Raw genomic sequence first — 22,968 nt, 5'->3', positions numbered from 1 at the left:
TGATCCGCTGGGATTTTCCAACACAACCATCTTTAGTGTTTTCAGATAATGGTCTGAATGAGTAAAGATATCCAGTGAGCAGCAGTTCTCTGGGTTAAAATGCCTTGTTGATTATAGAAGTCAGAGGAGGCCAGACTGCTTTGAGCTGATAGGAAGGTAACAGTAACTCCAATAACCACTTGTTATGGTATTTCCTTGGCATACTTTATGCCCCTTGGTACCAACTGAGTATTGCTGCTGAGCATCCCTTTATGACCACAGAGCACCCATTTTCTGATGGATAACACACCATGTCATAAAGCCAAAAGTATCTTAAACTGCTTGAGTTCACTGTACTCAAATTGCCTCCACAGTCACTGGATCTCAATTCAATAGAACCCCTTTGGGATGGGATTGAACAGGACATTTATATCATGGATATTCAGCCTACAAATCTGTGCGATGCTATCATGCCGGTATGGACCAAAGTCTCAGAGGAATGTTTCTGACACCATCTTGAATCTATGTGAAAAGAATTTAGGTAGCTCTGGAGGCAAAAGGGATCTAACTGGGTACCAGCAAGGTACTTAAAGTGTCCAGCAACTGTAATTCATTTCAATGCAATTGTTCAGCATCCTATAATCAGTATAAATAGAAGCAAACGTTTTTTTATGTTCATTTGCAATAGGTCCACTTATATATTACTGTGTTCTGGTGACACCAGAACACATCCATAGATCGACTCATCTCTTTTTAAGCTTTTTCTTGTGAAATTCAAATATGCTGAATGCTCCATGGCTTCCAAAATTTTTGCCATCCTACTTCAATCTAAAGGTAAACGAAGCAGACCCCCCTATTTAACTCAAGTTTAGACTCACACGAATAAACAACCAATCACACATCAGTGATGTTTAACTTTATTTTAATCCTTATATGACACACTGATACTGTCCCTGTCTGAAGCTAAACAAATAAAATCTTGTTATTAGAGCTGACAGCACTTCTTCAGACTGAGGCTTTACAGACACAACGTGCAGGATCATTCAAGTATCTCTGACCTCATCGACCACACACACACACACACACACACACACACACACCACTCATACAGTGTCATTTCCGGGCTTGGAGTCTGCAGCCAGCACTTCTTTGAACAGTCTCTTTCTCTCCAGGTTCTCGTTGGCCTTCCTCCTCTTTTCTTGCTTCCTGAGCACAGACTCCTTCTTCTTCATCACAACTTCACTGAGCTCTCCTTTGTAGGCAACGTCGAGTTTCTCCCTCATAATCTCTCGGGCACGTTTTCGATTTATGTCCACAGATCTGGTCTGGTGGCACTGGAGAGGAGATTAAAAGACAACAAACAATATCAAAGGTATTCCAGATGTACTGGACACCATTACACAATTAACTATTGGTGAACAAAAAGCACCTTCACCACGATCCCAGTGGGGATGTGCTTGAGCACCACGCAGTTGCTGGTTTTGTTGGTCGCCTGTCCTCCGGGTCCAGATCCTCTCACAAACTGCTCTTCGAGCTCATCCTCGACCAGGACAGGAAGGTCTATCAGGTCCTTTTTACCGGCTGCCAACACACACCTGAGTCCAGTGGGAGGGGGTCTAAGCAGCAGAGAGCCTCTCCATGTGAGCCACATGCGCACAAAGCTGGTGATCGGTACAAACACGGACATCACATCACAACACACCAGACCCTAACAGAGAGACAGTTTTCATTTCTCTAATCCAGAAAAAAAACAACAGGTGTCACAGGCTCACTCTTTTAGAGTCACGATGCGCCTTTGTTTATGTTCCGGTTTGTCTTCTTTACTTCCGTCGTTGTGCTTTTCTTCGCGGCCTGAATAGTGGGTATGTTGACTCTACAGCGCCACCACGTATCACTTATTTATATACTGGTGTACTTGAATAAGCGATTACTCTATTTTTCTAATTATTATCATTATTACTTTTCAACTTTAAGCTTTGATAGTGTTGATGGAGAAGTTTAGAGAAGGTCAGAAGGAGTTGGACCGCGTCTCTGTGGATATAGAGAAGGCACATGAAAGGGCGCCAGGAGAGAAACCGGTACTGTCAAGAGTGGGGGTGAGGGTGGTGCAGGACAAGGGTGATCGGATGTCCCACTTTACGCAGGACTGGACAGCATTTTTATCCTTTGTTCTTCTGATTGGTTCTGCAGGGCATACACTTTTCTAAAATCTGACTTTTACTTCAATGTATAAAAGGGGAAGGGCTTTTGTTTTATTTTGTTTTCTATAGTCCAAAGAAGGTTAGATTTATCATGCCTTACTCCTCACCAAAAAGTCACAAACTTTGCAGATTTGATTGAATATGATGGGAAAAAAACCACAAAGAAAAGAAACGGAGGAAAAATCAAGGTAGGGTAATATGCATACATCCAAGCTGGAACCCAAAAAGTGTTACGAAACAGAAAAGCAGTGAAATAAAAGAAAATACAAGCATATATAAAGACTATTGCATAAGGTGACAGCCAAAGTTTGACCAAAATTGGGTCATGTAACAGGACAATGACCCAAAGCAGAGGAAATCTACAAAAGAATAGTTAAAGAACAAAAGTTAAAGACCAGCCCTCAGTCTGATTTAAATGCTGTGTTGGGACTTTAAGAGAGCTATGTATATAAATGAGGGCCACATTCCTCAATGAACGACACTGTGCTCTGTAGTGAGATTAAGGAGCAGGTAAAGCAACATTGTGAAAAAGTGTGGGCTGAAATTCCTCCACAACATTGTGAGAGACCAATAAAGTGACACAGAAAATGAGTACTTCAAGTTATTGCTGCTAAAGGTGGTTCTCCAAACTGCTGAATCAGTAGGCGTGTTTAGTTTTTCTACAACAGACTGCATAATTTTGCTTTTTTAGCAGCTGTGCCAACTGTAAATGCTTACACAGCTCACGTATATGTTTGTTATGTCAAAAATGTTATACTGCTGTAGTTCCTACTACAGCAGGAACTATAATAAAAGCTTTTATTGTGATGTGATTGTCAATAGGTTCACAACCATGCAAAGTAACTGTAAGCTGTCACATAAAATGATGATATCTGATGTATAAATACAACACAGTGTCTTCAGATGGGATCACACCTGCCATCATGCCAACACGATGGCATGTGTGGACCGTGTTTTGTCATGATGATATGCTCAAACCCAAACAGACTTGCAAAGTTACAAAGCAAAACAGCCATATTGAGGCTGGTGATATCCCATCATATGACAGTCTCGTATGTTTTTCAATTTTATGGAGTACAGCAGAGGTAATTTAGAGCCACACTGTCACTGTTTCCACTGTTGTAAAATTACGCTTACAGCTGCCATAAGTGGTTATAAATTAAAAAAAACCCAAAACAAAACAAAGGTGACTACAGGGATTCAAACAGTGCAGCTATAAGTCAGGTCTACAGGAAATATGAGGCCATAAGTTTTGGTTAGATGTTGAGTAATGTGGACTGCTTTTTACATATTGAAAAGCAAAAGTTGAAATAATCACCACTTTATTCCATAATGCACCAGGTCTGTTGCCATTATTCACCTCAAATTGTGAAGTTTACTTTTTGTTTTGCAATGATTTCCTGGTTTTACACAATACATATATACTTCATTTAAAAACGTCCACGTTATTATGTCTTTCACTTCTCAGTGTCCAGGCAAAACTTGTGAAAGAGATTCATTAGGTTGTCATTTCTGTAGTAATAACACAAAGACATAATAAATGTCAATAAATAGTAAAAAAAAAAAAAAAAGACTGCAAAACAGTTTCAACCAATTTTCCAAATGGATTGTTAAATGGACTGCGATGTAATGCTTCCTGTTCGTCCCTTAACAATGACTATAATTAGTAAAGCAGGAAACTTATGTGGGTCACAGGGAAAAGACAATGTCTCCAATGACCTGTGATGGCATTTCTTTTATAAACTAAGTGTGGGGACATTGAATTTCGAACATCTATTAATCTATCTATCGTTTTTCTTTGGACATTTGGTGCATCTAATTTAAGGAATAAACCAGCGTTGTGTTTACACATAACAAACAACCTCGAAAAGAATCCATTTTAAATTGTATCTTTAAGCCCTTTGTTACAAGCAACCTGTTGCAAAAATATCTCATCTGTATAAACTTGGATCTATAATCTAAAAAAACTACCACATCTCAGCATGGTTTGCAGTGTGCCCTTAAAAAATTTGAGGAAACTGAACAATTGGAGGACAATTATACTGCAGAAATATCTACAGTGGAGCAGAAAGTCATGTCCTTAAAAAAACAGGAGCAAAGACCTGAGACCCAAGAGATCTATCTGACCCTTCAGTTGATCCATTTACCTTTCACTGAAGCTTCACCAGAAATGGTCTCAGTGGACGTGCGGCTGTCAAGAAGCTATTCATAAGGAAGGAAACAGGGACAAACGGCTGAGGTATGAGTTATTACACAAGAACTGGACTGAAAATGAGTGGCAACAGGTCTTATGGAGTGAAAACTCTGTTTATCCCTTATGTACTGCAATTCCATGTATATTTGTGTGTGTATCAATAAATCACTGCATCTATTCCTCATTTTTCCTTCTAAAATATATATAAGGGTGGTTCAAGGGAACAAAATCTGATAAACTGTTAAATCTAATCAGTCACCTGCTTGGAATGCCACCAGTTTTATAGCAGAGCTTTTTAAAAATAAAAAGAGATTATTTTAAACATGTAATTTCAACTCATTAATTCATGATTCCAGTTTTTGTAGAATACAAACAGAGCTGAGTAAGTGTATCAGAAATATGTGAGTCAGTGGGTATCAGTATGTTTCACCGTGAGGGCATTAACCTTTGTAACTTCACATCCTTTACTGCTTATGTCTGCGGAAATACGTAACCACCGGTTTGACCAGTTTCGAGCGTGTACCCTGCGGCCAGCAGATGGCGCGCTACCTCACAAACCCCGCTCCGCCTGTAGTCAAGCTAACGGATGGAAAGACAAACACCGGAAGTTCAGAGACGAAACCTTCAAAAAGCTGACACAATGGCGTTAGTGGTCCCGTTCATTATTGGTTTCCTCAGAATAACACGCCGGTTAAGGCCTGAATTGGTGCGAGGCTGAGCCACGGGGGTGTGGGGACAGCTGAAACCCGGTGAGTATTTGGATATATGTCATGAAATTGTCGCTTAGCAAACGAAAGGCTTTACACAACTTAGCTCTGCTGTCGCAATTTTAAAGAAACCGAATACGCAGCCAGGCTGGCTTTTATTTCGAAAGTGGTGCGGGGAAGCTCGCCGAGTTTTGTGTTGTACTTGGCAGCAGTTTGTGTCGTGCTTGAAGGGACTGAAGTCTCGCCGCGGCTCAGACTTGAGGAATGATAACTTACGATGGCGAGAGCTCTTCTTCTTCTTCCCGGTTCTCTGGACGGAGGCAGCAGCCGCTGAGCTCACCTCACCTCGCAGGCGATTTATCCTCCTCAGCACCGGACGAGCCCAGCCGCCAACTCTTGGGAGGGCAGCTCGGATATTCAAGGACATTGTAACGTTATCATAGCTACTTTAGCCGTTTTTTATTTTTATTTTTTTATGTGTATGTGTTTTTTTTAGTCGATTGAGGAAATCCAGCGTGTGCTTCTCCGGCGCAGCGATGTGGACAGATTTAGTAAACACTGACTGATCTCCTGTAACACGCTCGGGGGGCTGATGATGCTTCTCTGCGTGTCATCTTTACGTGTCGTACCCGCGCCCCCTTCCTCCTCTGCTGAAGGGCCACACAAGACAGCGACGTAAAGGAAATTAGTGTCCGACTTTCGATACGTCTCTGTCGGTTATGGCATCGTTTCCAGATCTCGTCAAGTGCTGAAGGAAACCCCGCGTTGCTGGAGAAAGTAGCTACCCGCCAAACCCTTCCTCATCCCCCCCTCTCCTGGAGAAAGGCTGATAAACTTTGCATTGCTGGAAGGTGTTGGGGAGAGGGGGGGAAGGACCTGCCAAAGGTGCATCGCTGCTGTGCATCAGGTTCAGGTATGTGATGAGCCGCTGAGAGCCATCAATTTGTCATTACCGTGCTGCCATGTTGCTAGGTAACTAACTAACGGTGGGTTTACTCCAGTTCAGATTTGATAATCTTCTCCCGGAGATGCAACGTCACCTTAAGCACGTCTTATTTTACAAGGTGCTCCTACACCCAGCATGTTTAGATTAAGTTTGCATCCCTGTTCGGGGCTCTGGAGAGGAGCACCATGTTTTTCTGCTGCACACAGTTGAAGCTGATGAAATGTGCCCCTGTCTGTACCGACTGTCGGCTGTGATGATCCTGTCACACACACTGCGTGTATTTTGGTAACATACATACATTAATTTGCCTCTTAAGATGCACACTTATTTTTCTGAGACACTTTTCACTGACAGCCAGCCAGGTGGAAGGATTTATGTAACATCCTGCTGCACATTAGAGCATGTTTGATTATTATTATTATTATTATTATTATTATTATTATTACCTCCCACTAAGCAAGTTAACAGCAAAATGAAGGAGAATGCCAGACTTATTTGCTTATCTAAAAGCCTACATGCTACAAGCAGGTTTTTTTTTAGTTTTTTTTAAATAATTGATTAATTAATTTAGTGCATACCCAGGCATATTTTTGTTTCAGTTTGACTTTATGAGTTTCAGCATCAAGAGTCACTTGACTCAGCTGGGCCTGGGTGAGTCATGGAGGCAGAGCTGACTTTGGAGGCTGTGGCGTCTGTTGTCCAGATGATGGCTGTGCTGTGAGGGGCAGGAGCCACTTTCACTGTGAACCCCTGTTTTACTCCCAACATTGCACCATGTCTTTAAGGTTTGAGGATTTTATTTCCAATGCATCTCTGCTGATGGCAGGGGCAAGGTCAGGCCTGCACTTGGGGTGTTTCAGCAAAGCAAGACATTCAGGAGACACCCACTATGATGGCTTGTTTCTCAGCCAGTGTGCTCTGAAACAGGGTGGAAGCTTTTTTGTTCTTGTTTTTTCCTTGACATGTTAAAACCTGCATCCCGCTCCTTCAAGCCCCAAAATTTGTGTAACATGCTCGGCACAAGCTGCTCTGTAATCTTGAACCTTTTTTTAGCTGTCTCATTTTTGGGTGTCTCATTCGAGTACAGTGAAAGCAGCAGAAATCTGAGCCATACGTCCACTGCAGGTGTAGCTGACAAAGATTACAGGCATTCTGTGGGTTTTGGCACGCAATTCTCATCTAGGTCCCTTGTGGTTGAAACTTTTTAGACCGACATCTGTTTGTTAATCTGAAACTAGCGTTGCATCTTTTGATGCGGATTGTTACAGCTGCCATTCATTAGTGTCATGAGGCCCGCTTGTCAGTCACTGAAGTACTTTTCTAATGATTAAAAGCGACGTGTCTGACGCGCAGTCCCTCGATTACAACACAAGCATCATTTACGGCCAAGAAATCAAATCTCGCTCATGCAACTGCACGTCACTCTCTTCACAAATTAAATGTGAACTTTAAGATATGATTATGACCTTTTAAGATGCTGTGAAGGTAACAGCATCTTAAGAAACCATTTATTTTTCTTTTTTATAAAAAAAGAAATTATTGACTTCCTTCCCTCTTCCCCGACAGACATTCACTCACAAACATACACATGTGGTATGTGGTCAAGGGCGTGCTGATGATTCGGAAGTGTAATTGTATGGTGACATATGAGGTTTAGACAATATTTTGTCTTTTTGTATATTCACCTTGTAGTCACCAAAGATAACTGATATTCTGCTACAATGAGTCTGTGTATCAACAGTGTTTGATTCTGCAGATCGCCGAAGTACTGATGGTTTTCATATTCCAGTGGGCAGCTTGATTTAACTGAGCTCTCTGTTTATTTGCATAACCTGTTTGCTCATTAAAAATGTGTGAGTACACGACTGCATGAGGACTCATGCTCAGTGGAGGAAGTGCACAATACTGTGTTTTTGTTTTTTTTTTGGGGGGGGGGGTTAAAGAAAAAAAAATCCCATTTCATCCTGGCAAAAAAACATCTCTGCGTTTATCAATTGACAAGAGCAAAGACCTGCACAGACTTCATGCTGGATGCATCTTTTGTCTTGACTGATTCCTGTCTTCTTCCACATTCCTGTAACTAGTACACTGTGAATTGTGGGTAGTTCCCTCAAGCAAGTTCTGCAGCATTGCAGACATGCTGAAAGGTAGAGACAAGACTAAAAATGTCTTTGAGACAGCTCACAGGAGCTCACAGGAGCTCACAAATTCTCATTAGTCCTAACCTGTCTACATAGATGTGTGCTGGGAGTATATATGTACATCTGTGAGTGTTGACACTGAGACCAGGCAACATGTTAATGACTGTACTGGTAGTTTAGTGTCATGTTTACCTCTTTTGAAAAAGGCAAACTGGTAAACTCCTGCAAAATGGGCTTCTCAGACATCTATTTTGGAAAATGTACCAAAAAAGGTAGTTTAGAGTACCTGGGCAGGTTTACCTGAAAAGGATTAAGCTGCTTTTTCTAGATATATTCACTTTGAAATGTGCTTATAATGTCAGCCTAGGCTTAATCCATCTTTGGGAAACTGGCTCTCTAAGTCTGTGTGGATGTATGAAAAAAAACAGTCACAAATGTTTACATACAGATGTGTAACTTAGCTCAAACAGTGGACTCTGGCTGGTGTTTACACATTTGCGTCACCACTGTAGCTTCAGAAATGTGTAAGCAGTAGTCACAAAACTGTACGTGTGTGTGTGGCTGACGTCAAAAATGAAAGCCGTGTTCATAGATGGGCGTTGGCCTGTGCTGTTCCATTGTGATGTGATCTCTAGTGGACTCTAGCGCATGCTTTTTTTTTTTCTTTTTTTTTTTTAATATTTAAATTTACTTCAGTTCTTATGAGCACATTTAACACTGAGAATCGACGTTTCCCTTCCTGCAGAAAAGCCCCTCTAGAATCTCATTCCACAAACATTTGAAGTAACAAAGTAATTTAACGGATTTTAAATATTAATTAAATATAAATATTGTATGAGTTATTTGCTGAAAACCCAGAGTTGCAGCTCCTGGATGACAAATTCATATGCAGCTGTAGCCCAGTGAATATGTAAAAGTTATTATTGTTATATAATTATTGTTTTTTTGTTTTTGTTTTGTGAAGCTTGTTTTGTACACAGGCCTGCAGATATTATTTTCAGGTTTTAATCAGTTTCTTTTGAGGAGCACAATTACTAATGTGTTTCTGAGCGTTCACAGAGACAGAGAGACTATGAGAGAGCGGTTGACAGGCTTCTGAAACCTGATAGCTCTTTAACTCTCAGGTGCCTCTCTTAAATATAACACATCACACAAACAGAGGCACCGAAGGAGAAAGAGTGGAGGTGATTGTGAATCAGCCCGTTGTCTGTACAGTTGTGATTTCTTGTGTGGCTTGTTCACAACTTGTTGTTGAATTAAAGCAGTTATGGTGCTGCTTTTAAAGGAGGGGGGGTGGAAAAGGAGGGGGGGTGGAAAAGGAGGGGGGGGGGGGGGGGGTGCTGCGATGAGCTAATTGAAGAATGATAAAAATTCATAACCGTGCCAATATTTGCTCCCGTCTCTTTTCCAAGGCTCAAATTACGCACTGCTCCACTAACATTATACAGCTGTGGGATTGCTTGACAACCTCCTGACGGTCAGGAGGAAACGCTGCAAATATATGCTGTATGTCTGAGTGACGGTGGAGTGGAAAATTCCTGATAGAGGAGCCTGTAGCTTTCGAGCATGTGTCCCCAGCCTTGTTTGAGTATTCATAGTGGTGTGGTATCTATTTGTTTTTTTGTGCGTGTGTGTGTGTATGTGTTCTTGCATGTGGCAAATCTCCCGTACTACCACATTAACCCTCGGTTTGCTGGAGTTTGTCCTGCAGCATAAGTCAATAATCCCGCCGTTAATAAGATGACAAACAAGCATACAGTCATTAAGTAACCGAATTTAGTGGAGCGAGGAAGAAAAGACGCATTTCCTGCCAGTGTAAGTTTGAATGACGTATGCTGCTGCTCACCACATCTTTTGGTTCCACGTGTGTACCGTTTGAGCTGATTATCGGATGAGATCACTGGCACAGGAAGAGGAAAGAAACGACAGGTTCGTACAGCAAAAGCAGCGACGCGAGCGGCGGCTAATAAGGTTAAATATTCAAACGGTGCGTCTTTAGATGTTGCTCTGGAGATGCGTGCACTGACTTTACAGGTTTGTGGTAATCTGATGTTTTCTTAACCCACTTGCTGCATTGCCACTTGTTTTTCAAAGAGAGAAAAATCCCCAAAAACCGAACTGTTGTGTAATATCGGACTGTTTCTTCAGTTCTCCAGTTTGGTTTTTCTTTTTCCTTTTTTTTTTTTTTTTTTTTTTTTTTTTTAAGCAGAGGAAGAGGTAAAGTCTCTGCTTTTTATGTAGACCTGCCACCCACCTCATAACGCAATTACTGCCACTCTTACCAAAGCCAAGTTAGCAGTATAATCTCATATAATGGCTAAAAGGATGCAGCTGTAGATTTGCGGTTTCCCCAACTTCCTCATTTATTTTATTCACTATTTAAAATGGTCAAACTCAGTGCATATACTCTCTCTCTGGAGCTCACTGCTGAATTGTGGTTGCAGTGGCCAGCTTTCTGTTAGGATTAGGAAAGTCAATTTATTCTGCAGCTTGGCATGTTACGTGGGATTTCATCTGGTCAAATAAGATTAAAGAAAGATAATCAAAGCATTAAACACAGTTCACCCAACAAACTGGTGTTTTGTTTTGTTTTTTAAATCTCAGACTCTATATTCTAAAGTTTTTCCCTTATGGTGGTTGTCATGATGTTTGTCATGAACAGAGTCGTGCCTCTTTAGTTTAATTTCTTTGGCCATTGTTAGAGACAGTTTTATATTTGTACATTCAGCACAGGAGGGGATTTTATTAGTTGAGTACAAGTCCTGTTAAGTGTCTGATCTTTAACAAGGAAGCTCTTTAAAATATCCTGTGGTCTTTGTTTATTGTCTGTGAGAGGACATGACTGTTTGGTTAGCAGCTAACTAGGCCTCAGCTGTTGTTCTAGGTGGGTTTGTCAAATAAATATATTTTACTAAACGGGGACTTGACTTTTAAGGATGAGGGTTTTTTGTTTGTTTGTTTGTTTTAAGAAAGGGTGGTGATTTCAGTACTCATGAAGGATGATGATGTCAGTGATTGTTTTTGTACTGATATGATGTCTGGGTGACGCTTAACTGAAACAAATTCATGATCAGATGTAGATGGAGTCCACTGATTCCTGTGTATTTAATTTGCTGCACTGGTTAACACGCGGTTTGAAGAGTATTTTTGGAAATAGCCAAATAAAATGTCAGAAAAATTTACATGTTCAGTACTGCAAAACAGACCTTAAAAACACTGCAAACACCACAGTAACTTTTCAAGGAGTTTCGGCACCCCTTTGTTGACATGCTCTGGCGTTGTGTGATATGTTGTGACCTGTTATCGGTACTCCTTGCCTACATTTTTCTCTCTGACTTAAATTAGTTGTGCACTGAACACTGTTATGTTACTCAAGCATCGTGCCTATGGCAGCTGGTCTACTGTTTGCATGGTGGGGTTTATATATACATGGCAGGTGATTGGGTAATGCTTTTGACACACCTAGCAAAAGAGGTGGAAAAAAAACATACTTTGATGCACACTGTTTGGTAGAAGTGGGAATCGCCAGATACTACACAATACTGCACTCACAGTACAATAATATTGCAATATAAAATTTTGCAATATGCAGTAACACATATTGCAATTTATCAGCTTTTTTCAGCCGCAAATTACATACTCAAAGTTAAACAAAGTTAAACTTGGTCAATCTGTTTTATCCAATAAGTCTTTGTTGTGTTTGTTTTTTTGCTACAAAATGAGATTGTTAAGCACACTGTCGCTAAAACCTGCCATAAATGTTACCATAAGACAGTCTGCCATCAGTCTGTCAGTCTTAAATTGGCAATTAATCACAATCTGGTTCTGATAATACAGCAAATATCTGACAAATTGTTGAAATGTACTCATCTGTTGCTGTCTACTTAGACAGATATTCACATTTAACTGTTAAATGTGTGCTCGGCAGCCTTCCTGTTCTGCACGAATACAACCAGAAAACGACCAGCTGGCAGCCAGTCGAGTCCCCTCAAGTTGTGCTCATTGACGCATTCAGGCTGATAGCAATCAGTCTTTATAAGTTAAACAGCAACTATTTGTCAGCCTTTGACGAGCTCTGCAAGAGTGACTGTAGTCAGTCCAAGTGACACTGCAACTGGTCTGATAGGAGGTAGAAAGTCTGCCTCCTATCGGCTTGCGATCAAAAGTGGTTGTGAGTGTGCAACACCCTCAAACTCTGGGCAAATATTTACTCACCAAAAGTTTTTATTTATGTATTTATTTTTGGTAGGTGCAAGGAAATTCCTGTCCTATTTACTTCTGTGACTGAGCCATTAGCTAGCTCTCACTTAGGATGTATCAAGCTAAGTGTGTTCAATGTTAGGCTAACGTTATCTGAGGATGGTGGTGCATGAGATGAGCCTTCTTGTTTGTAGTATTCTCGAGTTTTAAAAAAAAATTTATTTAATAAAATATCAATATTTTGGTTAACCTTTTATTTATATAATATCCCAGTACTATGCTGTAACAATTTTTATCCCCCCGCTGTTTGAGCCAGTCTCCACTCTTATGGTGTAAGCACTAAACTCTCACAGACTTAAATGATGTTGCCTGGGGGGTGAATGAGTGAAGTTATGAGGAGGAATGTGATTCCAGTGACTTTACTCTTTGTTGTCTGAGTAGAATCTGTACCTCCCCAAAATAAGCAAAACTTTTTGAAATTGTTCACGAATAAATAAACAAGATGTGTAAAATACCACATTCTGCATTCTTCTGGTTTCATGTAAAATTATTTCCTGTATCAGTCGTGTTGGGTTAACCTTTTGTACTTATCTTCGCTTTTGTTTTTTTTTCCCCCTGCTTTTATTTGTAAAACCATGTTTAATCTCACAGCACTATGAGGGATATTTAATTACCTAAGGCCACGTCTGTAGCAATGCAGACTTAACGCAGAGCTCTCATGCAGTGGCCTAAGGTCTCATGGTTTCAGTGGGTAAGTGCCCCAGAGGCTTTAAATGAAGAATCTTTTTTATTTATTTTTTTAATTCGGGCAACAAATAAGGTCACTAATCACAGAAAGGAATCCAGCAATTATTTATATACTACTTACACTTATATACTGTTATTATACTTATATACTATTATTTTTTCTTCTTCAGTTATCAGATCAGCAGTAACCCCCCCCTTTTTCTGTAAAACTGCAGGGTTTGTCATCATCCATTTTGCTCACCGACCGTTTGAGATAAATACAATCATTTTCCAATCGTATGTTCATAATAGCTTGTGTGTCCCTTTTGAAAGTCATGCAAAAGATTTTGCAGTGCACCCTGAAGGATATTCAGTAAATTTCGCTAACCAGAAACTAAATGCTGTCATCTGTGCCTTTTCAATCATTCAGGAACCTGCAGGGATTTGATGCACTCCTAAAAACAATACAAAAAACAAACATCTCTTACAATTTCTGATGGGAGCATAGGGACACATTGCCAGCTGGCTGGTTATTTCAAGGTCTAATTTTTCTTTTAATTCATCTTGAGCGGACAATCACGCATCATGACAGTACTTCAGATTAGCTTCCATCATGCACCTGGGTGCTGGCCAAGCACTGAAGGGAACACTGTGTTTTCTCTGCACTTCGAGCTCCGCAGACTCCGTCCTTTTTTCTTTTCTTTTTTTTTCTCTCCCACCCTCAGCTCTCTTAAACAAAACAGGTGATGCTAATGCTGGCGTTGAGCTGTTGACAGGGACAACAGGGGTACAACCTGTCCCCACGCATCCCTGATGAGCCGGCTGATGAATGGCATATCATTGCTAATGCTCCTACAGTGGCGTTGTCTGGGAAATGAGACAAAGGCGTACGCTTTGCACGCGTCTGCTCCATGTCCTCCTTCATTTGGACACAAGTTTTTCTTGCAGTGTGGGCAGACTCCAAAGAAGAGCCGAAGTCTTTTTATAGAAATCGTCCACCTTCCTGTGTCCTTTCTCGAGCTTCATTTTTTTTATGGAAGATGAATAGAGTTTATGCGCATCCTCTAAGAGGGGTGGCATGTTTTATTTTTTTTCCTGGCCATAATCATCAACCTTGTAGATGAAGGGATATCAGGCTAGTCTGGCACATGCTCTCTGTGCCGGGAAACCTTTTAGCTCTTAGGCAGAACGATCTGCTTCTGTGAGGGAAAGTAAATCGAGCGATGAAGGATCACAGTCAGCTGTGAATTAGAAATGCTGCTTTCACCATTAAGAAAGTGCTCGTCAGTGGACTTTTTCACGCCTCCTTATTCTATCTCCACATTAGTTATGAGCCAGCCATGTTTATTTCACATATTTTAGAGATGTAAGTATTTATCTCTGCAGCTTTTACATCAGTGTGATGCACAAGTGCCATTTTATATCTGTTTCCTTTTTTTGGTTCTGCCCTGAGCCCTCGCAGCGCTCTGAGTCACATGGACTTCATAAAATGAAAGCAGCAGCGCTGGTTCATGTCACTTTACCCATGTTCCTCTTTCTTTTCCACTGGTCAGAGACACCTGATTTTTCTGAACCTAAAAATAGACCCCTTTGGATCCTAACTCAGTGTCTCACGCTTACTTTTTTGCTCTCACTGTACAGGTTTTTTCTTTTCGGGCGATCTCTCTGTATTGCCCGTTCTTACGTGCCAGACAAAGTGCCACGTCTTCCTTCTTTCAGAGTTGTGTGCCTGTGTGAGAGAGAAAGGGAGAAGTTAGAGACTTTTGTTGTATATCTGTTACTGTAGTGAGAATTTGTGGTTTTTTTATAGCCCCTTGCTCTGATAAGAAACCGGGCTTTCCACAAGGCTGGAAAGCTGACCTCACAACCCGCTGCAGTGTTAGCCACAGACACTTACCAAGAGCATCTTTGAAAATGGCCTTTTATGGTCAGTAGAAGAAGCTGCTTCACTCTTTGGTGAGTGGGTAGAGCACTTTTTGGAAGGCTGTGTTATTTGTGCTACATAAAGGGGTTTAAGGTATTTCACCAAAGGGCAGCCTGTAAGCTTGGGCTTTTTTATGAGCAGCTTTCTTATCATTGACCTTTTAAATGTGCTTGATGCACAGTAACCTTGAAATGAGCAGTGACGCACGCTGAAGTGATGATTCAGTGATTTGAGTTGTAACCCAGAAAGTATAAGGTTGACACAGACCAAAGCACTGGCTGAGACGGTTGTCGATAATTGAGTTGAGATCAGATTTGTCCTCCCTTTTTGTGAATTGCTTGGACTTTATGCACTCAGCCAAACAAGAATTTAGTTTGATATGAGGGACTTGTGAGGGATTAAACTGTCATAACATTCAAAACCAGTCTGTTTTAGTAGGTATACCATTTCAGCTTTGCACACTTTTAGTTTCTCTGTGTCCTCAATTCACAGAGAGGTTTTCGGATCCACTTTCCTCTAAGCTTGTGTGTGAAGCTGGCACACAGAGTTTGTTTTTCTTTCCACTTTCTTGTAACTGACTGCTGTTTCTGAAAGAGGATCTGTCAGTGGTTTACTTGGTTAATCTTAAACTTCACAAAGAGAACTAGCATTAAATTGACAGGGCATAGGCCACCTTTCAACCCTTGATGTGCTGCAGGAAGTAACATGCGTGTCTTTATTTATTTATTTATTAATTTTAAGCATAGTACAGTAGACGCAGAAGCAAACTATTCTTGAACCAGCATGTAAGGATTTTCAAGTCTTATCGTGAATTTTCTTTGATGTTTTGGTTTTTGTTGTTGTTTTTTTGGGCCACATTTAAATCCTGCATGCTGACACAGTTGCAGATATTTATGGTTGCTGTATGAATCAATGAGGCTTCTATAGCAGACAGCCGTGGAAATGAGCTGCGGCAGGAGGGAAAAGAGACCGACAAAAGTGAAAGTGGAGACAGGAGAAACGGGAGAAACAAGTATCAGCCCCGGCAGCGTCTGGTCTCTACTTTCCCCCGTCACTCTGACTTCATCTTGGCAACCAATAAGGAAAGGCCCCTCTGTGTCTCCATGGTAACCCCCTGTTCAAGCAATGATGGAGAGGATAAAGGGGCAGGAAAGAAAATACATTTTGGCCTAAGGCAAAACATTTTTCTTCTCAAGTTTTGTTGAGTGTAATGCATTTTCTTTCTCTTCTGTGACATTGTCATTCAAAAAAGAGAATGTTGCATTACCACTTATGAAGGGGCTGCCTTAGTTTTGGGTTTTTTGTTTTGTTTTTTTCTTTTTAAATGTGAGAGACTAAAAATAGACCCCAGGCAAGGCACAATGATTTCTGTTTACACTTGCCTTTAAGCTTTATATGCTTCTATACTTTTGCAGTGACCACGACCTTTGTTGTCTATCACAGCTGATAAATATTTTACTCGTAGCCCTGCTGCTTCTGCAGTTTGCAGATGTTTTAGGGCCTTTTTAAAAGCTTCATATCAAGCACTCACTTTCCTCTCTGCAGGTTGCGATACACATGCATGTGCCCACATTCTTTTATAGAGTTATAGTGTAGGTGTTAGCGCAGTAATGAATCTCAGCCACAGCGCTGTCGTATGCCACATAACCAAAGCTGCTTCTCACTGTTGTGAGAGACAGAGAGTGGCAGTGATAATGGAAATTCATTTGTTGTTATCCGTCCAAGCCTTTGTGGCACTGGTAAGCATGCACTCTGCAATAGTCTCCACATTAGCAAGAAGGCCTTAATTTGAATCAGCGTCTTGTTGCTGCCAAACACTCGAAGAGTGACTGATGAGAATGTTTTGGAGAGATTGTCTAAATGCACCAAAGCATTTCCTTTCCTTTTGGTCTGCTGGGCTACATGAATTAGTTAATGGAATGGGCAAAATGCGAGCGTAGCGACACTTTCCTTTTCTGTATCTGCTGAGTTATATAACATGCTCTCTCTACGCAGCTCATTTAGGCTTGCTGAGCACTTTCAGAGAATGACAGCAAGGGAAGATCCTCGTTTAACCTTGGCACGTAACTGATTAATCCAAGTGCAATTTTCATATAAGGTCATCTAATTTTGGATTTCTGAGTGAAGCGTGGGGTTGGTTAGAGATGGTGTTGGTATGTAACGGGCCCATTTTGGACCACTGCGGCGTTGATGAGCACCACTGAGGCATAAGAAAACAATGGCTCCAATTATTAAAGGGGCTTAAAGTTCTCAGCGGTCACCAAGCACCTGATTTATTTATTTTTGAATTTTAATTACATGATGCGGGGGTGTCAAATGTAAAACCTATATTGCAGTGGTTCCTGCCCTCTGTTAAATTAGATGATCTGCTTTAGATTAAAATCATGTTCACCTCGAGATCTTGCAAAAAAGGCAGATATCTTTGCAACAGGTGTGGCTTTCTTCTAATATCTAATTCTTCTGTATGTTGCACAAGGAGAGCTTTTCACATCAAATGAGCAGTTATGACACTCTTTAAATGTATGTTGGGTTTTTTTGTTTGTTTGTTTTTAGATATCTTCCAAGTGGGTATACACACTAAAACTAAAACTCACAGTTAATAGAAGATTATTCATTTGTTTGTTCGGGTTAACAAATCCCTTTCTCTGTGGTAATCAAACTGCAGTTTCACGACACCATGTTCGGCTGTGCCTGAGCTCGATTTCTTTTTGCTCTCGTTCATTCCCTCCCTGTGCAGGCTCATTTTTAGAAGCAGATCATACTTGCAGGGCTACTGTAGGAGGTAGAGGACGAGAAGAAGGAGGAGGAACACAATGCAGGAGATGCTCACAGGGTGTCAAGTATTTTTAGCTTTCCCCTTGTGCTGTGATGATGAGTAAAGAACAAGGGCAGGTTGTGCTTCCCACCTCCATAGTTTGTGGAAGATTGTGGACCTGAGGGACGGGAAAGAGTGATGGATATGTTACAGAATGCATACGGCGCTCATTGTATTTACTGTATAAGAACAAGATGACACACCATTATTTGGCCCCTGTATTTTTACAAGATTATACTGTTTTGTCAACTTATAACACGGCTTACAAAGGTGATTACTCACACATTGTTTTGTTTTTCCATATAAAACTGATTTTCTCATCTTAAGTCAGCCTCAGTTTAAAACAAGTCTGATGCTAACTAAAGAACCATCATAATGCTCTTGCTTTGCCTTTGTTTGAGCTGTGCATTGTGTGGTGTCACATATTTAAAAAAACAAAACAAAAAAAACCTTTTTCATTAAAGAGAGAGGCTCAATGTTTGCTCACTCCTCCAGTGCTGTATTGAAATCAAGCAAGGTAAAACACGGTCTTTGTCCAGTCCCAGTCTTGGTAAAGGAATACTCCAGCATCTGCCTTATGGAGTGTGTATATATATTTTTCTTAAAAAGCATTAAACAATAATAAGGTAGGATAAAGAGTTTTATTAAATTTCTTTATTGGTGCCTAAAGGGGGTGGGTTTTGTTGGGTGTAAATTAACGTTGTATTGTCACAAAAATACTGTTTATCTGATAAATACTCTTCATTCTTTGCCCTCATTAGACCCTTCACCTTATAATCTCAGTATGTTTGAGACTGAAGTTAGAGTTCGAAATAAGCCCAAAGGCTTCTTTAGGCTCGTAGATGGATGGTAAACTCCCTCATTTGTGTGCGTGTACGGCCCAGCATGAATACATTTGTCTTAAGCCTCTTGACATTTTAACTGGATTGGTCGGTAAGCCCATCAACTCAATCAAGGATTCTTATCACAAGCTGAGGCAGTTGCCATAACCGAGGTTGCCTCTGTGATACGAGAGCAACATTGTGAAACCGATATGCTGTATTTCAGGCAAGCCGGGAGGCTAATATGTTCCACTTGTATTTTAACGGTCACGTGAGCCACCGATCCCTGGAATTTACCGCCTTCTCTGGTGCGCAGCCTCAGCACGGTGCTCTATAAAACACTGCTAAATTTAAAGGAGCGCCACCATTGCAGCCTTTGGGAAAAGCCTCCAGTGAGTCACCACTGCCCTCTCGGTGTTGTGCTCCGTGTTTGACAGCAAGGCCCAGCTGCTGCTCTCTGTCCTGGGGATCTGTCTGTTTACTGTGCATATATCTTGTCTTTGGACAGATTAAGTCATGCCACTTTCCATTATGAGAGTGAAGGACAGTGTGGAGTGGCAAGGAAAGCCAAGAGTGAAAGGAATATTTCATGTTTATGTCAAAGCAATCAACCTGAAGGATATGCTGGTCTGTGTTCTGTGGAGTAAGCAGGTTTCATCTGTTTATGTCACTTATCAGTGGTTAGACGTGACCAGCTGTGCACCGCTCTCCACACTTGTTTGTTGAGAAAGGCTTTTGTAGTCAGACAGATGTAGCCATGATTAAAGGCATCACCCTTATGGCTCCTGTTGTATTATTCATCGTGTTACCTGGAACGTTTCTGTATTGACGCTGATTTTTAGTGTCTAATTCACCTTTTGAAAAAGGAAGGAAAAAATGAATCATTCGGTAAAAAAACACTCCTGCCTGGAGGATTGCATTTTTAAAAAATTTTTTTAATACCTTCGATGGCTCGTCACACTTTTTGTGATGTAGCATTGTGCACCTCAGGGTGTATGCCAGCCACACAGGATTGCGAAACGGTAGCAGGAAGAGGTACAAAAGGCAATCCCACTCAAAGTGTCTTGTAGCTATCGCTGTCTTCAGCTTTGTCGAAACAGGAGCAGGAACATTGGGGGCTGCTTTGTGATGAGCGCTGTGCATGGGCTTGTGCTGCTGTTGCGTCACTGCCTAGAGGGGGGCAGAGACAGTATTTTTAGAAGGGAATGAGCATATTCTCTGCACAAACAACGTCAAGCACTCTGCTTGCGTATGCTTGGATTATTGTGACCAGGCTATTTTTAAGCTCTGTGTGTGAGAGTGCTTTTTTCTGGGTCAAGCATGGTGCCAGTACTCTCTCGAGGCTGCTGGTGAAACGTACATTACCGGTCCTGTGCTGTGCACAGCATCTGCATCAGTCGAAAGTTGGAGAGGCACAGGTTTAAACCAGCAGGAGGAAAGGCTTTTTTTTTTTTTTTAAAAGCTTTCTATCTGCAGTGAAATGTAATGCCTGTATTTGTGGAACAGTTACGCGGTCTTAAATTGGCTAATTCAGGAGGCCTTATAATGTGTAGTCAATACAACCGCAGACACAATACATAAATATACAACACAAGATGTATGCTGTCATATAAGAGTATAAAGTTTGGGTGTGTCCATGTGAGATTGTTGCTTCACTGAGTTTACACAACTGCAGCCGGACAAGAGGAGACAGGTGCTGGAAAGTGGTGCATAAGCTTTCCACTGAAGCTAAACGTTTTACTGAAGAAGCAGGAAAAAAATATTTTAAGCTTGAACCACAGATTATAGAGGGCGGAAATAACCTCCTAGTTTTTACCCGACAAGGCATAAATATGACTCACATTTGCTGGTATATAAAATCAGACTTAAGCCAAATACGAGTACTTACTTTCATTATGTGCACAAAACAGAATTTAGGGTGTATGTTACTTTTTTTTTTTTAAAGACTGAATTTAATTGAGTAATCAAGATGGTGGGGAATGGTTGCTATGTGCAATGCTCACCAGTAGCAATACTGCCGTAATCCTGCAGAATAGTGACATAACTAACCTGCATCAGTATTGCTGCTAATCCCTGCAGAGCATCATCACAACAGCTTCCGAACACATGCTGCCGGTCAGAGCTCCGCTTTGGGTGGACAGGGTCCCTCTGTTGAGCTGCCTATTGGTTTTTCTTGCTTTCTGTTTGCTGTGTCCTTGTTGTGGTATTTGCATACCTGCTGTCACTCCCGTGTGTGTGTGTGTGTGTGTGTGTGTGTGTGTGTGTGTGTGTGTGTGTGTGTGTGTGTGTGTGTGTGGGCTGGCTGTTGGGGGCTGAACTTTGATTCATAAAGCAATCGTAGACAGCAGACAGTAAAAGAAGTAGTCTTATCACTGTCAGACTGAATGACCTCCAAATCAGTACAGTTAATACATCCATAATCCGTGGTCAAGAGAAAATACTCGGAAAGACTAATTTCTTGCATCAGTAAATGCATCTGCATTAACAGTGTTGCCACATTTTTAAACCATGCTTGGAGTAAATATTACTTTGAGGCTGTTAGTCAAAAGTGCTTATCCTTATTGATTAACTTCTAAAGACTCCTTGGGCTCCAGAGCTGCAGGCTTTCCTCTGGGCCTCTCCATGTAGCCTAGTTTTATTCTAGCATCCCCCCAAGAGTGCAGTTATTTTCAGCAAAATGTGATGTTCTGCTCTGATTTTGTCAATGCTTTGTTCTTCACTGTAAAGAAATCACAAAAAAATGTATAGAAGCAGAACACTTCCTAATATTTTAGTAAGCAGCTGCTGTTCCAGATGTGAAGTCGGTCAGGCTGCGTCTTCTTTCCAGCCTCAGTAAACTCATTAGATAAAAGCTTTTCTTTAGCGGCATTCAAACATTCAAACACTGGAGGTGAATGGGTCTGTTGGTTCGACCAAACCTGGCCTTTGTTTGGTGGATAAGTGACGCAGGGGGGATATTGATGTGATTAGAGTGATTACACAGAATGGACGCATTCCTGAGCAAGGTCCAATAGCTTCCATAGTTCAGAAATTGGTAAATATTAAGGTTATGCAAGACTGTGTGGTCACATTTGGCTAAATAGCTAAATCAGCAGTGTCAGGATGGTGTTGTGCAGTATACTCTCGTCAGCAGCATGACTAAGATCCTGCCTAATTTACTTTCAGTTGACCTATCTGAAAACAGGCTGAACTTTATCTTAAATTTCAGTTAAACTCAGTTTTATTTATGTCATTACACTCGCTTAAGGTGCTTTATATGGCACGGTAAAGACCCCAACCAATGAGCAAACACTTGGGGACAGTGGGAAGGAAGAACTAACTTTTAACAGGAAGAATTCTCTGGCAGAATCGAACTCAGGAAGGAGCAGCCATCTGCTGCGACTGGTCGGGGGGCGAGGGGTGAAAGACAGGATAAAAGATGCACTGTGGAAGAGAGCCAGAGATTAATAATAACTAATGATTAAATGCAGAGTGGTGTATGAAGGGAGAAGAAGATACACTCGTGAGAAACCTTGAGCAGCTTATGCCTATTGCAGAGTAACTAAGAGAGGATTCAGGGTCACCTGACTCAAATATGTGCTTTATCAAAGTACACCTTTAAATCTTTGCTGTTAAAATATCCAAGTTTGAGAATTTAAAAACATAACCTGGAAAGGAGATAATACCTGTGATAGTTATTTAGATAAACTTCCACTACAGTGCAGTATGGTGCTGCACAGGCGTGATCTTGTTTTGTACTTTTTTAGCTTCGGAGAGCTGTTTTCTTGCCTTAACGGTTAAAGCAGACTTCTGCAACTCACGCCACCCACACGTTGTGTATGTATAGCCCACACCTACCCCTATTCTACCCAGTGGTTTGAAAACAATGCTTTGTGTATTTCTTATTTGTGAAACCTCGATCATGAACAGGGGGGCTCTTACACTGTTATATAATGCCTCCCACTCTACTGTAATCCCTCTTATGCTAACTTAGCACCCCATGTGACGGTGCTGGACCACTGGAAGAAAAAGGGTGGCTGTTGGGACTGTCGGCAAGGCATGGGTGCTCTTCGTAGACTCTGGCCACACACCTACACACAAAAACACACACGCAGTAGCCTGTGTATAAGAAGGAGTATTTATCCTAGGAAGTGCTTTACTTGGATTTGCGATGCTGGATGGAGGCACAACACCGGTGCTTGTCTTCGTTGCCAAGGCTTGGAGTAGATATCTACTACATGGAGCATATGTCCTGAATGACACTTTGGCTCTTTTCTTCATCTGCCTGTGAGCCACGAGAGGGGATGTTTGTCCTCCGATGAGTGTAGCAGAGTT

General features: G+C 41.2%; 2 protein-coding genes across 9 annotated transcripts in view; one reads left to right on the top strand and one right to left on the bottom strand.

Annotated features, from left to right (window-relative positions):
• Positions 1-894: 894 nt before the first annotated feature.
• Positions 895-1,793, bottom strand: mtrfr (mitochondrial translation release factor in rescue). The gene is made up of 2 exons (XM_063490135.1): positions 1,409-1,793; positions 895-1,313 (listed from the first exon to the last, which is right to left on the bottom strand). The coding sequence occupies exons 1-2, from the start codon at positions 1,664-1,666 to the stop codon at positions 1,083-1,085; spliced, it is 489 nt and encodes a 162-aa protein (XP_063346205.1). The 5' UTR covers positions 1,667-1,793; the 3' UTR covers positions 895-1,082.
• A 3,227-nt stretch (positions 1,794-5,020) lies between these two features.
• Positions 5,021-22,968, top strand: part of LOC134639128 (membrane-associated phosphatidylinositol transfer protein 2-like) — a 43,733-nt gene continuing 25,785 nt past the window's right edge. For 2 of the 8 annotated variants that reach the window (XM_063490192.1, XM_063490198.1), the window contains exon 1: positions 5,289-5,994. The gene's annotated coding sequence lies outside the window, so the exon portion shown is untranslated. Of the gene's footprint in view, positions 5,124-5,288; positions 5,995-22,682; positions 22,921-22,968 lie in introns of those variants that run through there. The other 6 variants (XM_063490195.1, XM_063490191.1, XM_063490197.1 and 3 more) reach the window with 4 other exon arrangements.

Source organism: Pelmatolapia mariae, linkage group LG12, assembly GCF_036321145.2.
Source record: "Pelmatolapia mariae isolate MD_Pm_ZW linkage group LG12, Pm_UMD_F_2, whole genome shotgun sequence".
Classification (NCBI taxonomy): Eukaryota; Metazoa; Chordata; class Actinopteri; order Cichliformes; family Cichlidae; genus Pelmatolapia; species Pelmatolapia mariae.
This window is presented reverse-complemented; position numbering and strand designations above follow the sequence as displayed.

Bases quoted from the DNA above. Each gene is read 5' to 3' on its own strand.
- mtrfr (XM_063490135.1), bottom strand. From the start codon at position 1,666: ATGTCCGTGTTTGTACCGATCACCAGCTTTGTGCGCATGTGGCTCACA. The intron at 1,314-1,408 runs GTGCTTTTTGTT...TCTCCTCTCCAG, and splicing joins CCACTGGGATCGTGGTGAAG to TGCCACCAGACCAGATCTGT.